The sequence below is a fragment of the Dendrobates tinctorius genome, unplaced genomic scaffold (assembly GCF_039654945.1).
Source record: "Dendrobates tinctorius isolate UK_male_01 unplaced genomic scaffold, ASM3965494v1 ptg000060l, whole genome shotgun sequence".
Taxonomy (NCBI): domain Eukaryota; kingdom Metazoa; phylum Chordata; class Amphibia; order Anura; family Dendrobatidae; genus Dendrobates; species Dendrobates tinctorius.
Window position 1 is genome coordinate 63,426,697 of NW_027361728.1, and position 17,727 is coordinate 63,444,423.

Sequence of the window (17,727 nt, forward strand, 5' to 3'; positions counted from 1 at the left end):
TTGGGTCAAGAGATCCGCGACTAGGCCATGCATCACAGTCCATACTCTGACCATGACACAGAACACACCGATGTGTGAATGATGCATTGTGAGGATGAATTCACACAATGTTTTTTTTTTTGGAAAAAATCTTAAACTAGTTTTTAGAGCCAAAGCCAGAAGTGAATAGAGCAGGGAGGAGAAGTATCAGTCCTTCCTTTATATTTTCCATTTCTTTTGATTCTGTTCATGGCTGTGGCTTAATAAATATGAATCTAAGTTGCAGTTGCGTTTATAAAAAAATAGTGTATGTTAATTACCCCTTAAGTTATTTTATTTTTTTCTTAGAACTCTTTTAAATGATTTTGTAATTATTAATTGAATTTTCATCTTAAAACACATATAAATTGTTACAAAGCATATTACACAACTGGAACTCATTATACAAAAGAGCTCAGTAAGTATTACATTTTACTTAGAAATTACACCAATAACCTTCTTTTATAAAATATACAAGTTCAAAAATACCATACTGATATCTTTACATTATTCAGTACAACCAAAGTCTCTCAATTTTTTACAGATTGGGTACATTTAGGAAAAATATATAAAAAAACAAGATCCTTTAGTGTTTTCATGACACATACAACCAGCAATCATGATAATAATGTACAATATTTGTATCACCTATTAATAATAAAGGTTTAGTAAGGTCAACTTTTTATATGAATACGAGGTATCCACAAATGTGTATTGTGTCATTGAACCTACCCACATTTGTCGCACCATACTACCACCTTGGATAGCTATGCTCCAAATGTTGAGCTAACAGTTCATTACCGTAGGTTTTATATGAAACCCATCAAGAGCACTGTCTGTTTTAATTTGGTGAATGGAATAAGGATAAAGAATTTCCTTAAGAACCGTGCAACATATTATAGTTCATGCCCATCTATTGTCACTGACTTATAGGAAGACGTTGACATTGTGATGAGTAGATCAAGACCAAAGTTGAGGCTATTATGATAGTTATAAGCAGGGACGCAAATGATCTGAATTCCTGGGCATTAAAGGGAATCTGCTATGTAATCCTATAGCAGTATGATGTAGGGGCTGAGAAAATGTTTCCGGTGTTGTGTGTTGCTATTTCAATAAAATCAGTGTTTTATCAGCATGAGAATATCATTACAGGACTAGGGTTTTCATGCCTCCTTATCAACTGCTCATTGTAAGCTCATCTCCACCATTGATTGGCAGCTTTCTGTCAATGTACAGTGTACACAGAAAGCCGTCAATCAGTGGTGTGGGCGGGGTTATACAGGGCTCAGCATTCAGAGCACTGCTAGATCTGCAAAAGAGAAAACAGTGATTATATCACAACTGCTGTACCCGGTAAACTAAGTGACAGATCGCTTTAATCAGAGTCTCTGCCCCTACATTATGCTGCTCTCAGATGAGGTAACAAAAACCATGTGACAGATTCCCCTTAAAGGCCATAGACCAGTTACTAATCCCAAATGACGACTTGTTATCTGCATTTTTTCTTGGCCTTCTATTTAGGAGAGTAATAATTGAAAAGCCGTCTTCAAGCGCCTTTGATCAGGGTATCTGACATTATCTTAAAGGGGTTTCCCACTACTAGGACAACCCCTTCTTGATCAAAATGTTTGGAGCCAATAAAATAATAAAGCCTATACTCACCTCCTGGGCTGGTGCCGTTCCCACGGTGTCAGCACTTGCTCTCCGTGGCTCCCGAGTGATTGTTGCGACACGTGATGCTGTCGCCCAATCAGCGCTGGCGTCACTGTCACCACCTTCGGGCAAATCAAACATGAAGAAGACGTCCGGGCTGCAGCTGATCTCTTCATGCTCAAATCAACAGGAGGCGGGGACAGTGAAGCCAGTGCTGATTGGGTGCCGGCGTCACATGTCACTACACCAGCACGGAAGCCCCGGGACCACGAGTGTCAACATCGTGGGAATGGCACCGACACAGGAGGTGAGTATGCGCTTTATTATTTTATGTTGGTCAAGCGAGGGGTACGAGAAAAAGCTGTCCAAGTAGCGGACAACTTCTTTAATTCCTTAATGATTTATTTGCCTATTTCAGCAAGTACACATCATATTCTAGTGCGCCTGACTTTTTCCTGAGTTACACAGCAACACAAGAATAAGTGAATTAAAATGATGCCAGGAGCCGTTACTTCTTTCCAGCAGCCCCAGTACTACATAGTGCCCATCCACGTCTAGCTCATGGTGCCAGAATTGGAATTTATTTCTATTGCCCTATATCCTTATTTCCTTCTCAATGACTATTATGGAATCTGAAAGTTGTATTCAAAGGGTATATACACCTTTCAGATCAATTTTTATATAATAAAAGTCTACGTAAAAAGCTAAGGAACACTGCGATACTTGTTTTGTAGTCCATAACTACTGCCACAGTTTTGATGGATGCTATTGGAAACAGTCAAAATATGTAAGAAGAAACATCCCTAAGAGTGAAGATGAATTTTTACATTACAATGTGAGATTACAATACAGGGTCCGGTTTCCAAAATGCAAATCAACACAACAGGTCCTGTACACATTGAGTTGGCTCGGTATGCATGAGGATTTCAGCTCTGAAGTATTGTAATCGCAGCTCTGAACTATAAAAGGAGTACGGGTAGTGTGGAATATTTGTAGAGTTACTTCACTTTTACGTAGATTAATTCTTTCTGGAAACTGTAAACTGCGGCAACATAATTGATTGCCCAACACTGGACTGGAAGAGTCGGCTGAAATAATGTTCATTCAGCGGAAGAGATCGGAGGATGACATAAGATAATTACATACAAAGCATGTGTGGAGCAAGAAGGGCATACATATAGGCTATTTATGCCTGACAGCACTAGAATTATTAATAATAAGATCATGCAAATTATCAGTGGGTAGGTATAAATATAAGATGAATAATTACAGCTCTGTTTCACTTTGGTTGCCTATAGAATGCACAATAATATTCTGCTTATGTAAAATCATGGTTGCTACAAATCAAGATATATAATAAAGGACAAAAGCTATACATGCAAAAGGTTTCAACTCAAAAGCTCCAACATATGGAACATTTTTCAGTAAATGATCCCAGTGATCCCTAGAAATCTTTTTTTTTTTTCTGATTTTCTAAAAGCATGGCAAACCAAATGTCAAGCCACGGCTTAGATGTACAAGGCATGCATTTCGTAGCCCTAGTTTCTAGAACAAATAATCACTTATACCTTGAAAAGTTCTAAATTACTGGGGTTGTCCACTTTTTTGTTTGTTTGATTTCCCTCATAAATGTTGTGAACATGGAGTATTTCGCTGCTTGAATTCCGGACTCCCAGAATCACCTGTGATCCGCGAGAGAACCTGGCAGTAAATGTTCAGTTCCGCTGTAGTGTCATCACAGGGAGGATTGCAGCATTACATGGTGCCTATTACAATAAATAGGCTGGGTCCCTTCAGTCCTTCATTTATGGGGGAAATCAAACAAACAAAAAAGTAGACAACCCCCGTCTAATGGCTTTCTACTGCGCCCTATGTATAAGGGTCTTCAGTGACAAAATCACCTATAAATACCCTGACCGTGTAAGTAAAACTGGGTATCAAATACTATGAACGATGTCTGTAAAGCACTGTGAAACTAATGGCGCTATAAGTGAGTAAAATAAATAATAAAAAAATTAAATTTGTACAGAAAGAAAATAATATACTTTTATGAAAACAGTGCAGTCTTTAATGGTTAAAGTGCCTTCAATTCTATAAAAAAAAAGAAAGAAGTCTGACTGTTTTTAAAGTAAACTTTTCACTCACTGCACCTCAGTCCCCAAAATAGCCCCATGGATGGGTAATAAATAGTGATGAGCGAACGTGCTTGAATAAGGTGTTATCCGACCATGCTCGTGTGTATACTAGGAGCAGCCTCCTACATATAAAACATACAACTCTATCGAGCTAAAGCATGTCAATGTGAAATGTATGAAATATGAATAGCAATACTGTTTCGGAATACTAGGAAAACTAGGAAAAAATGAGACGCTTAGCACAGAACTTGGCCAATTCATGCATCAACCAACGTCAAAGTGGTCTCAAAACTGATGGGTTATATATACTGTATATATATTCCACAGTGACATGATTTAGCAAAATAGAGTGCAACTTTTTTGTATATTTTATATGGAGGTGGCTGCTCTTAGTATGCACCTATTCACACTAGCTTGGATGTGACCATCAGTCTTTTGTTATTTCTATGTTAGCACTCTGACCGAGCCCTCCGCCCTTCACCGTGTGGTGGTTTTAATTACAGCAGGATCCTACATGCCCATGAATGCAGGCATCGCTGATAGAGGTGTCCACATTCACCCAGGAATTCAGACTTCAGCCTGAGAGAGGTATTCACATTAGATATGAAGGGAACCATCAGTTTTGAGACCACCTTGATGGTGGCGGATGGGCTTGCATGAATTAGTCAAACAGCGGTGAGACATGCAGGACGAGGGGACTCGTTTAGCATCCGAACATGCTCAGATAACACCTTATCCGAGCACGTTTGCTCATTTCTAGTAATTGTTGGACTATACTGACCCTCTTTATAGTAAAGCCATCATCTTCCAAAAAATTATCAATGAAGATAAAAGTGAACTGATATTTCCCAGTAGCCATTCTGCAGCTCTTGCCTTCCTCGCAGATAAAAATCTTGTACAGAGAGCTGCAGTATTTGTGAGGCTGATGCATAGTTTCCGGACCCTATTACCCAGTATAATACAGAATAGAGCTCCCCTTTCACCCCACAGAACAACAAAGCTGTAATAAAACAAATTGCATATCACATGTCTGTTCTAGAAATTCTTTCTTCCTTTGAAAGTTCTTGTATTCTTAGAAATGCCGTTCATTGTATCTTAGCATAAGCAGTACGCATGAAATCAAAAGGTAAGAAATGGATACAAAGAGAATATACAGTTTTTCTTATGTGCTTTAAGGTATAGTAGTAGCAAGTACTGGAGCAGGAATCCGGGGAATCCATTAGACATGTTATCCAGTACTATATAATGAGCACTAGTAACAGCATGCAGACTGCGCTTCATGCGGTAGGTTACGATCTGTAATCCTTTTTGCTGAATGGCTTGTTTCCCAAAATGTTGTCAACCTCATTCACGATATGTGACGTCATCTTTGGAAGGACCTGTGAAGAGACAAACGTAATCGGAGTTATTGATCTACTGCTACCAATGTCAATGAATGGGCAAATCATGATTCGAGATGCATTAGTCACAATTAGTTTATGTTAACGGGAACATGTCAGCTGGAGTTTGGTGCTTGATGTGAGGACACCAAATAATGACTCTGGACAAGCTGAGCATAGCGATTTTAATGATTTTAGTAAAACATTCAAGAGTCTTACAATGCCTGCGCTATTCTTACCGTTCAAGACAAATCTATTGTGGAAGTACCTTTATAGTCTTTTTAGCTGCAGATGTTCAAACTCTAAAGACATGTTGAAAATACCTCTTTTTATAGTGCTGGTGTGGTACTTATATTCTAAGGTCCCTGACTGTAGTCAAAGGGTATGATTCCACACTGTGTAGTAGCAGTGCTTTGGATGCAGCAGAAAGCCTGCTCCGCCCAAAGCGCGGTCCCCTTTTTTACGCGCGGTGATAACACATGTGTTCGTTGAACACATGCGGAATCACCACATCCTATCCATAGACTGTGCTATTTATCTTGCAGAGACTGAGCGTCTACGCAAGATAAACAGACACGCTGCAGTCTATAAAGACGCGTCGCATGTCCGGTTGCGTGGGTGTGTCACCTGCATCTTTGTACGCATAGTGGAGACGGGATTTCATAAAATCCCCTCCACTATGCTGTAACATCTGGATGCTGCGGATTGAACGCTGCGGCTGTACACAGCAATCAATCCGCAGCTAATCCTGATGTATTACACCACGTGGAAACATACCCTTATACTTACGCACCGCTCTCTTCACCTTTTATTGGCACAGCTCTGGACCCATGGCGCTATTTTGTGACAACAACTTTTGACTGGCCGTAAGTTAGAGGTAATGGTCATAAGCTCTCAATGTAAAGCGGGAGTCACACATAACAATCTCGCTAGCGAGATTGCTGCTGAGTCACAACTTTTGTGACACAACAGCGATCTCACCAGCGAGATCGCTGTGTGTGACAGCGATCAGCGACCGGCCCCCCTGCCGGTATCGCTGATCGCTGCAAGAAACCTCTGGACATATTTTTCGTCGATGCGTGCTGGCCAGCCGGAGACCAGTGATCAGCTGTAAAACATAATAAAAAAAATAAAAAATATTGTTATTCTCACCTTCCGACGTCCCGCGCAGCCATCCTGCCTCTCTCCACGCTCCCGATCCCAGTGATCCTTTGCACGAATGACCGTGAGACGTCGCGTTGCTGCGAGACCGTGACATTCTCGCGGTCATTCTCGCAAAGGATCATTGGAACCGGAGCGTGGAGAGAGGCAGGATGGCTGCGTGGGACGTCGGAAGGTGAGAATAACAATATTTTTTATTTTAATTCTATTTTTTTACAGGGATATGGCATCAGTGCTAACGAACACAGCGATGCTGGGCGCTCTCCATCGCTGTGCTGATCGCTAGTGAAGCTGTCTGTTTGACAGCTCACCAGCGATCATATAGCTACTTACCAGCGATCCTGACACGTTGATATCGTTGTTGGGATCGCTGGTAAGTCGCTATGTGTGACTCCAGCTTAAGTCTCTGATAGCCAGAATGAGGATCTAATAGGTTTGCATTGAAAAGTGTCCTCTGATTTGTTCCAGCAAACACTGGTGTGATCATGCAGATCACAAACTGCTGGAGATGGTTCTGGCAGCGATGGGTGAAGACAGCGGTGGGTAAGTATAAGGCCTTAGATTAAAAGCACCACTCCAGTGCTGCAATAAAAAGTAGCTGGAGTGGTGCTTTATTAAAAATATATTGCAATCATATTCAAATGTGTTATTCTTTAAATGTCTGGCATTGCATACAAGCTCATCAGTGGAACAGAAATTACAGATGAGACCGTAACGGACGTTTTGCGCTGTACAATGCTTCATCTAGCCTTTGATTTTAGTGTTGTCTCAGAATGCAGGTTTTATTATTCAGCAGCACCAAATTATAAGATGGTGGGTAGTGGTCCAATGTATTCACTATATGCTTTGATTACCCGATTGCTCCCTCTCACCCCATCTGCCTACGCTTGACAGATTTCTTCCTATAGAGCTGATGGAGAATTTTTGCATCAACTAATTTAAAACTAAAGATTTTGTAATGGAAGTTATATTATTAACCTTACTTTCATATTATGGATTAAAAATTGTTCTACGAAGCTCAGTCTTGTCAAAATGTTGGAAATTGTTCTTATCTTCAGCGAGATATTGATTAAAATCTTAATTTTCAAAGAGGTCGTACTCATTTATCCTGATTTATCGCTAGCTCTTCTAACTGCTCCTTTATGAAAAAGCTAAACTTCTGTTATATGGATAATCCAAATAATATTACAGAATGGAGAAGATCAGAAACATTTTATATTATCTCCTCTAATGTTATTATTCCCTTGTGGCCATTTACAGTTGCTCTATACGCACTCTGTGCAGATAAAATCTAGCAGTGTCTTATGTCCAAATGGCAGGTAAATTTAACATTTGTGTTTGCCTGAAGCTAGTTTTTATTAGGTATCACAATTCTCAATAAATGCTGACTGTTTTTGATTTCTTGTTTTCTACGCTATGACTTTATTATTACGGTACATAGGACATCAAGTGTGCCCTGTTCTATGAAAAATATACTATCGTATATATTAGAAACCTAGAATGATTTAAAAGATTAGTCTCAAAATGAAATCAAAGGTCAAAATTATTCACATGGTTCTGCCACAATTGTCGTTTAATACGTGCATAAAATCATGTGTATAGCTATGCAATGTGCAAAGACACACATTGGTAATTGCATGACTAATACTGAAGTTTGCAGTGCCTTTAAACACGGAACTGTCATAGAATGCCACCTTTTGATACAAGCTAGTTTGTGACATTTCTGATTTGCTTGATTTATCTAAATGAACTATCATATTATTGTCAAGCTGTACACTCACACAGAAGAGCCGCTGAGTCGAGAATCTGCACACAAGCCTAAAGGTACCGTCACACCTAGCGACGCTATAACAATCCCGACAGCGATACGACACGACAGGGATCGTTGCCGCATCACTATGTGGTCGCTATTGAGATGTCAGACAGTCCAATCAACCCAACAACGGAGCAACGATCTAGCGTGTCATAGCGACCTTTGTAACGATGTCGGGAACGCTAATCCCCACCTTGTCTTGCTTCTGAGTCGCTAACGAGGTCGTTAGGCTAGGTGTCAAACGTGACGATACAAGCGACTCAGCGAGACATGAGCGACCAAAGAAATGTCCAGACATTTCGGGCACGATCAGCGATACCCGGCAGGGGGGCTGGTCGCTGGTCACTGTCACACACAGCGATCTCGCTGGTAAGATCGCTATAACGTCACAGTTCTAATGACTCAGCAGCGATCTCGCTAGCGATCTCGTTTAGTGTGACAGGGCCTTAAGATCGCTGTACAGATGCTTGACTTGGCGTCACAACTAAAATGATAAAGATAAGAGATAAAAATCTTATAGCAAGACCTTAAATATATGTGAGAAAATATTTTTTTAATTGTAATGATTACTATATTTTTTTTAGCTCAAATCAGCTGGGAAAACCAGAATCCTTGCTAGTACAGATTTCCCTTCAAGTGGTGGAGAATGCGGGCACATAACAAGTAATAGAACAAATTGTAGCTCACAAAAGCTGTGCTGATTATTTTCTTTATCAATGGTTTACATGTTCATACTGAATATGTAGTAGATGTATTACATTCATTCATATATACTTTTTCATATCCATTTCTAAGTAGCACATGCTGTGACTAATACACACATTACCTGTATAGCTCCTAGGTTTTCTATTAGTTGTTCTGGATTAGATGATCCTAAAAGAACCGAACTCACTCCCTCATTCCGCAGACACCAAGCTAAAAGAAAAAAATATTACAAAACTCAATGTAAAATAGTACAGGAGCCCAACCCTATTATTAATGTCTTTACGTCAACACTACCAGTAACTATTAACTTCCTTATGGTCATGTATATTGTTGATCCTATCAGTTTACCGTAGATAGTATTTTGGTTGTTGTCAGCCCATGAAACTATCATATAAAAAAAATATATGTAGAGGCATAATGACAGTAATATTTTAGAATTTTTGAATTGATGAAAATGCCAAAAATATTCCTTTTTTGGCCACTGATTGGCATAATGCATGCATTGTATGGCAATCTCTAGACATAGGCACTTTGCGAGAATTCTACGGTTCTACATACACACTGTTCTGCACTATATGAACATATACAGTGGGTAAGGAAAGTATTCAGACACCTTTACATTTTTCACTCTTTGTTTCATTGCAGCCATTTAGTAAAATCAAGAGGTCATTTTTCCCTTCAACATGTACACTCTGCACCCCATCTTGACTTGAAAAAAACAGAAATTAAGAAATGTTTGCAAATTTATTAAAAAGGAAAAACTGAAATATCACATAGTCATAAGTATTCAGACTCTTCTCAGTATTAAGTAGAAGCACCCTTTTGAGCTAGTACAACCATGAGTCGTCTTGGTAATGATGCAACAAGTTTTTCACACCTGGATTTGGGGATCCTCTGCCATTCTTCCTTGCAGATCCTCTCCAGTTCCATCAGGCTGGATGGTGAACATTGGTGGACAGCCATTTTCAGGTCTCTCCAGAGATGCTCAATTGGGTTTAGGTCAGGGCTCTGGCTGGGCCAGTCAAGAATGGTCACAGAGTTGTTCTGAAGCCACTCCTTTGTTATTTTAGCTGTGTGCTTATAGTCATTGTCTTGTTGGAGGAAGGTGAACCTTCGGCCAAGTCTAAGGTCCAGAGCCCTCTGGAAGAGGTTTTCATCCAGGATATCTCTGTACTGGGCCACATTCATGTTTCCTTCAATTTCAACCAGTGGTCCTGTCCCTGCAGCTGAAAAACAGCCCCATAGCATGATGCTGCCACCACCATGTTTCATTGTTGGGATTGTATTGGGCAGGTGATTAGCAGTGCCTGCTTTTTTCCACACATACCGCTTAGAATTATCACCAAAAAGTTATATCTTCGTCTTATTTCTCATAGTCTGAAAGGCCTTCATGTGTTTTTTTTTAGCAAACTCTATGCGGACTTTCTTATGTCTGGCACTGAGGAGATGCTTCCGTTGGGCCACTTTGCCTTAAAGGCCTGACTTGTGGAGGGCTGCAGTGATAGTTGACTTTGTGGGACTTTCTCCCATCTCCCTACTGCATTTGTGGAGCTGAGCCACAGTGATCTTGGAGTTCTTCTTTACCTCTCTCACCAAGGCTCTTCTCCCATGATTGCTCAGTTTGGCTGGACGGCCAGGTCTAGGAAGACTTCTGATGGTCCCAAACTTCTTCCATTTAAGGATTATGGAGGCCATTGTGTTCTTAGGAACCTTGAGTAGTGCAGAAATTCTTTTGTGACCTTGGCCAGATCTGTGCATTGCAACAATTCTGTCTCTGAGGTCCTTGGCCAGTTCCTTTGACCTCATGATTCTCATTTGGTCTGACATGCACTGTAAGCTGTGAGGTCTTATATAGAAGATGTGTGCCTTTACAAATCAAGTCCTATCAGTTTAATTAAACACAGCTAAACTCCAATAAAGGAGTAGAACCATCTCAAGGAGGATCACAAGGAAATGGACAGCATGTGACTTAAATATGAGTGTCTGAGCAAAGGGTCTGAATACTGATGACCATGTGATATTTCAGTTTTTCTTTTTTGATAAATTTGCAAAAATTTCTACATTTGTTTTTTTTTCAGTCAAGATGGGGTGCAGAGTCTACATTAATGAGAAAAAAAATGAACTTTTTCTGAATTTGCTAAATGGCTGCAATAGAACAGAGTGAAAAATTTAAAGGGGTCTGAATACTTTCCGTACCCACTGTATATGACACTTTTCCTGTATTAACCACTTTCTGACATTGGACGTAATGATCCATCCATGTGACCTGGGCCAATTTGACCATGGACGGATCAGTATGTCATCGCGATCTGCCGCACACTCGGGGGGTGCACTGGCGATCGGCGCTGGGTGTCAGGTGATTCTGACAGCTGACACCCAGCACTAGGTGCCAGCAGCGGTCACAGACAGCACTTTAACCCCTGAAATGCTGCGATCAAACACGTTCGCATCATTACGAAAGCCGGCAGAGGGCTGACAACCTCTCTGCCTTTGGATCAGAGACCCGGCGGCGTGGGCTTGATGTCACCTTACAATACAAAGGTGACATGAACCCCACAAATATGAACTCCATTTGCCACTGCTACAGGGTAAGTGGGAAGAGCCGAGCAAAGCACCAGAATTTGCACATCTAATAGATGTGCCTTTTCTAGGCAGCTATGGCCTGCTATTTTTAAGCTGAAGGGGGTCAATATCCATGGCCCCTTACCAGCCTGAGAATACAAGCCCCCAGCTGTGAGCTTTAGCAAGGCTGGTTGTCAAAAATATGGGGGACCAGACGCCATTTATTTTAATTATTTAAATAATTAAAAAAACAGTGAGGGAAATCCTCTATTCATGATAACCAGCTTTGCTGACAGCTGAGGGTTGCAGCCCCCAGTTGTGAGTTTTGCCTGGCTGGTTATAGAAAATATAGGGGACCCAACGCCTTTTTTTTCCATTTATTTATTTATAGCGCAGGGGGCGGCTGATGAATACCCCATCAGCCGCTCCTGCTGTCACTGTTATTAACAGCAGCAGGGGTAGGCTGATGGGAGTAATAGTCCAATCAGCCACCGCCTGTTGTCTCTTATCACTTAAATGTAACTCTCATCTTTCACCCCTGCTTGCGCCGATCGCCAGCAGAGCAGGGGAGAATGATGAGAGCCGTGTTGAGCACGCGGCATTGGGGAACAGCGCTTACTGTAACGCTTCTTCACCAGCGCTGATGCGTGTCACACAGATGACATCCATGTATGCTGTGTGTATGCACCTGTGCAGGACGTTTTGTGGCCCGTGCTGACGTTAAAAAATGGACATGTTAGCATGTTTTGCACACGGACACATGGTCCGTGGAAACACACTGACATGTGCACAGACCCATTCACTTGAATAGGCAAATAGCGCTCCATTCCTCCCGAGTTTCTCCGTATGGCCAAGTAGTACTGTACAGCCACATATGGGGTATTGCCACATTCTGTAGAAATTGTGGGACCAATTTTGGTGCCATTTTTACCCACTTTTTGTGTGAAAATGTAAAATCTATGGCTAAAACAAAATTTTGGTGGTAAAAATGTAGTTACCGTATATACTTGAGTATAAGCCGACCCTAGTATAAGCCGAGGCCCCTAATTTTGCCATGGAAAACTGGGTAAGCTTTTTGACTCGGTTATAAGCCGGGTATACATTGTCCCCTCATCCCTGCCCTGCTCTGTGTGGCTCTCCCCCCTCCCAATATGCATGGCTTGGCTCCCCAGTCCCATCCTTCTATGTATGGCTCAGCTCCCTGTCCTCCCCTTTGCTCTCCCATCCTCCTCCATGTTCCTCTATATCTCTTTATAGAGTATATAAGGTTATATGCTCTTGGATAAACAGTCCATATGGGACTGTAGAAAAGAGGGGGCACCAAATAGGAAGTACAGTCACGTTAGTAGTACCTCCTTGAGCATGTAGAGGTCGGCTTGGGGTATGCAGATCAAAACACGGTATCCACCGCGTTAAACAGATATTAAACAGGCCAAGTAATTTATATCCACTTGATCTCAATTTGAACGTAGGGAGACAGGCAGTATACCAAAATCAACATATATTGGATTTGGCTGGTCTACCAGCATAACACGCATCAATATCTAGCAAGTGCACACCTATATCTATCTCTATAGCAGGAATTAATATCGACGAAACCATTCTCCCTCTTGGGAATCTACATTCAGTTACTATACAGTGACTGCAGTCGGACTGACGAAGGCCGGTTGTAGGCCGAAACGTTTCTAAGACTGCACACAATAAAATTCTTTTTCAAAAAGGATCATTCAAAGTTGAGTGTCAAGTTACTTTATTACGTCCATATTCATGACCTTAACGAGCGGTACCATGTGACCGCTTAATGCAGGAAGAAGCTGTCAGCCCTGGGTCAATGGAGGATGCAGGGGACGTTCAGCAACTGCACAGGAGGGTGAGTATGATGTCCCAGCCACCTGCTCCTGCCGTTGCTCCCCCCTACTGGTTTCTGCACAATGACTTGTGTATAAGCCGATGGGGGCATTTTCAGCAAAAAAAAAGTGGTGAAAATCTTGGCTTATACACGAGTATATACAGTTTTGGCCAAAAGTATTGACACCCCTGCAATTCTGTCAGATAATACTCAGTTTCTTCCTGAAAATGATTGCAAACACAAATTCTTTGATATTATTATCTTCATTTAATTTGTCTTAAATGAAAAAAACACAAAAAAAATTGTCCTAAAGCCAAATTGGATAAAATTCCACACCAAACATAAAGAGGGTGGACAAAAGTATTGGCACTGTTTGAAAAATCATGTGATGCTTCTCTAATTTGTGTAACTAACAGCACCTGTAAATTACCTGTGGCACCTAACAGGTGTTGGCAATAAATAAATCACACTTGCAGCCAGTTGACATGGATTAAAGTTGATTCAACCTCTGTCCTGTGTCCTTGTGTGTACCACATTGAGCTTGGAGAAAAGAAAGAAGACCAAAGAACTGTATGAGGACTTGAGAAACCAAATTGTGAGGAAGCATGAGCAATCTCAAGGCTACAAGTCCATCTCCAAAGACCTGAATGTTCCTGTGTCTACCGTGTGCAGTGTCATCAAGAAGTTTAAAGCCCATAGCTCTGTGGCTAACCTCCCTAGATGTGGACGGAAAAGAAAAATTGACAAGAGATTTCAACGCAAGATTGTGCGGATGTTGGATAAAGAACCTCGACTAACATCCAAACAAGTTCAAGCTGCCCTGCAGTCCGAGGGTACAACAGTGTCAACCCGTACTCTCCATAGGCGTCTGAATGAAAAGGGACTGTATGGTAGGAGACTCAGGAAGACCCCACTTCTTACCCCGAGACATAAAAAAGCCAGGCTGGAGTTTGCCCAAACTTACCTGAAAAAGCCTAAAACTTTTGGAAGAATGTTCTCTGGTCAGATGAGACAAAAGTAGAGCTTTTTGGGCAAAGGCATCAACATAGAGTTTACAGGAGAGAAAAGAGGCATTCAAAGAAAAGAGCACGGTCCCTACAGTCAAACATGGCGGAGGTTCCCTGATGTTTTGGGGTTGCTTTGCTGCCTCTGGTACTGGACTGCTTGACCGTGTGCATGGCATTATGAAGTCTGAAGACTACCAACAAATTTTGCAGCATAATGTAGGGCCCAGTGTGAGAAAGCTGGGTCTCCATCAGAGGTCATGGGTCTTCCAGCAGGACAATGACCCAAAACACACTTCAAAAAGCACTAGAAAATGGTTTGAGAGAAAGCACTGGAGACTTCTAAGGTGGCCAGCAATGAGTCCAGACCTGAATCCCATAGAACACCTGTGGAGAGATCTAAAAATGACAGTTTGGAGAAGTCACCCTTCAAATATCAGGGACCTGGAGCAGTTTGCCAAAGAAGAATGGTCTAAAATTACAGCAGAGCATTGTAAGAAACTCATTAATGGTTACCGGAAGTGGTTGGTCGCAGTTATTTAGGCTAAAGGTTGTGCAACCAAGTATTAGGCTGAGGGTGACAATACTTTTGTCTGGCCCATTTTTGGAGTTTTGTGTGAAATGATCAATGTTTTGCTTTTTGCTTCATTCTCTTTTGTGTTTTTTCATTTAAGACAAATTAAATGAAGATAATAATACCAAAGAATTTGTGTTTGCAATCATTTTCAGGAAGAAACTGAGTATTATCTGACAGAATTGCAGGGGTGTCAATACTTTTGGCCACAACTGTACGGTATTTTGTCTTTACTGCCGAATGGTATAAAATTCTGCGATACATGGTGTCAATATGATCACTGCACCCCTAGGTGAATTGATTGAGAGGTGTAGTTCGTAAAATGGGGTCACTTATGGGGGGTTCTGAGGTTCTGGCACCTCATGGGCTCTCCCAGTGGGTCAGGGCACCTGCAAACCATAACAGTAAAATCTGGAGCTCCTTGCCTTCTGAGCTTTGCACTGTGCCTGAAAATTATTTCCCGATTACATGTAGGGTATTGGCACACTCAGGAAATAATGGACGTCAGTGAGTTATAAAGAAAAAAAGCCCTCTTAGTCCTTAGAAAAATTAAAAACTTGGGGCTAAAACAACATTCTAGTGGTAAAAATGTAATTTATTCTTTCTTCACCGGTCAGTGGTATAAAATTCTATGAGGCACATGTGTTAATATGATCACTGCACCCTTAGATGAATTCATTGGGGAGTGTAGTTTGTAAAATGAGTTCACATACAGGGAGTTCTGTTCTAGCACCTCAGGGACTCTGCCAATGTGACATGGCTCCCTCAAACCATTCCAGCAAAAAGTAGTATTTCCCTACATATGTGGTATCAGAATACTCAAGAAAGAATGCACAACAACTTTTGAGGTGCAATTTCTCCTGTTACCATTGGTAAAATAAAAAATTGAGGGCTAAAATATAATTTTTGTGGAAAAAATGATTTTTTTATTTTTATGACTCTACGTTACAAGCTTCTATGGAGCACTTGGCGGTTCAAAGTGCTCACCACTTATCTAGATATGTTCCTTGGGGGGGTCTGCTTTCCAAAATGGTGTCACTTGTGTGGAGTTTCCACTGTTAGGCACATCGGGGCTTTCCAAATGCAACATGGCGTCCGATCTCAATTCCAGCTAATTTTTCCGGCATTCCTTTCCTTTTGAGCTCTGTCATGCGCCCAAACAGTGGTTTACCCGCGTACTCAGGAAACATTGAACAACAACTTTTTGGGTCCAATTTCTCCTGTTACCCTTGGTAAAATAAAATAATTTGGATCTGAATTAAATTTTTTGTGAAACAAAGTTAAATGTTCATTTTGTTTTAAAACATTCCAAAAATTCCTGTGAAGTACCTGAAGAGTTAATAAACTTCTTGAATGTAGTTCTGAGCACCTTGAGTGCAGTTTTTGGAATGGTGTCACTTTTGGGTATTTTCTATTATATAGAAATTTTGGTTCCAAAATTGCGCTGATGTAAAGTAAACATGTGGGAAATGTTACTTATTAAGTTTTTTTTGTATGCCATATCTCTGTGATTTAAGGGCATAAAAATTCAAAGTTGGAAAATTGCGAGACTTTCAAAGTTTTTGCCAAATTTCCATTTTTTTCACAAATAAACGCAAGTCATATCAAAGAAATTTTAACCACTAACATGAATTACAATATGTCACAGGAAAAAAATGTCAGAATCATCAGGATCCATGGAAGCGTTCCAGAGTTATTACCTCATAAAGGGACAGTGGTCAGAATTGTAAAAATTGGCCCGGGCATTAACATGCAAACCACCCTCGGAAGTAAAGGGGTTACAATGAAACAGTAGACCTAAAGTTAATTAACATCGCAAAGCTACAGACTATATTAATTACCATGTGGGAACAAATATTTTCTTACCTACGGCAAGCTGGGGCAGAGTACATCCAAGTCGTTCTGCAATCGGTAATAAATCTTTCAGCTTAGATTGCTGTTTACGCCCTTCTTCACTCAGTATTTTGTCCTTCAACCACTGGTAACACTGATAGGTCATCATGATGTTAAAGAATCAGAGGAATAGGAAAAAAAAGAAATGTAATCCTGAATATGTTATTAAATATAAGAGTATATTTAGTTTTTGAAGAATAAACTGTAGTTTTGAAATGTTACAGACATAAAGTAAACTGTTTACGTGCTGGGTACACAATGGGGACTTAGGCAGGGGATCAGAAATAACTTACAATACAGATATCGATGTTAAAGGGAGTACAGTATATCAGCATAACATGACTGAACTAAGCCTAGCATCTTATAGGGGACACAGCCACTAGAAATTAAAATTATTTCTTTAATTTCCAAATCTCTTTTGTTTGCTAGAAATAATTGTTTATTCGGACATGCCCCCTTTGCATGGCCATGCAGTTCAGTTATCCATTCCACCTACTTGTTTTTCATCCATCTTCACCCTCTTCTAGCTCCTATAAAGTCAGACCTGTCACTCATGGAAGATGTTCTTTAGGGCTGTCTTCTGCAAGGTGCTGTGTTTGGTTTTAACAGTGATTTTGTGCAGACCGACTCCCTTTAGCACTAAACACTTGACAGTATAGGAAGATTGAGCTATACTGATCTCTAATGTAACACTCCCATTTATGGACCTATAATAAACTTCTGGGTTTCTCTGATTCCATCCACATAAATTTTCAAGAAAAGAATGATGGCATGTTCCATGGCATGTTGTACTATAGTCATATTATGCCTAATGTATTGTTTTTAGAAAAGAATACATAGTCATGTGGAAAATCTATATAGAAATACATGATGTGCCTAGGGCACTATTATATGGGAAAATCAAGTCGCTGTGGCACGCTACAGGCTGTCTGCACACATCTAAGTTTTACATGAAGGTGGTGATCGTCCTCATTCCCTCTT

The 17,727-nt window shown here is 40.7% G+C and overlaps 1 protein-coding gene across 1 annotated transcript in view; it reads right to left on the bottom strand.

Moving 5' to 3' along the window:
- Nucleotides 1-295: 295 nt before the first annotated feature.
- KCNAB1 (potassium voltage-gated channel subfamily A regulatory beta subunit 1) overlaps nt 296-17,727 on the bottom strand; it is a 330,599-nt gene continuing 313,167 nt past the window's right edge. Inside the window, exons 12-14 of the mRNA XM_073579010.1 lie at nt 16,720-16,840; nt 8,986-9,074; nt 296-5,185 (exon numbers count right to left, since the gene is read on the bottom strand). Coding sequence (XP_073435111.1) covers nt 5,096-5,185; nt 8,986-9,074; nt 16,720-16,840 — 300 coding nt within the window. The 3' untranslated portion in view covers nt 296-5,095. The remainder of the gene's footprint in view (nt 5,186-8,985; nt 9,075-16,719; nt 16,841-17,727) is intronic.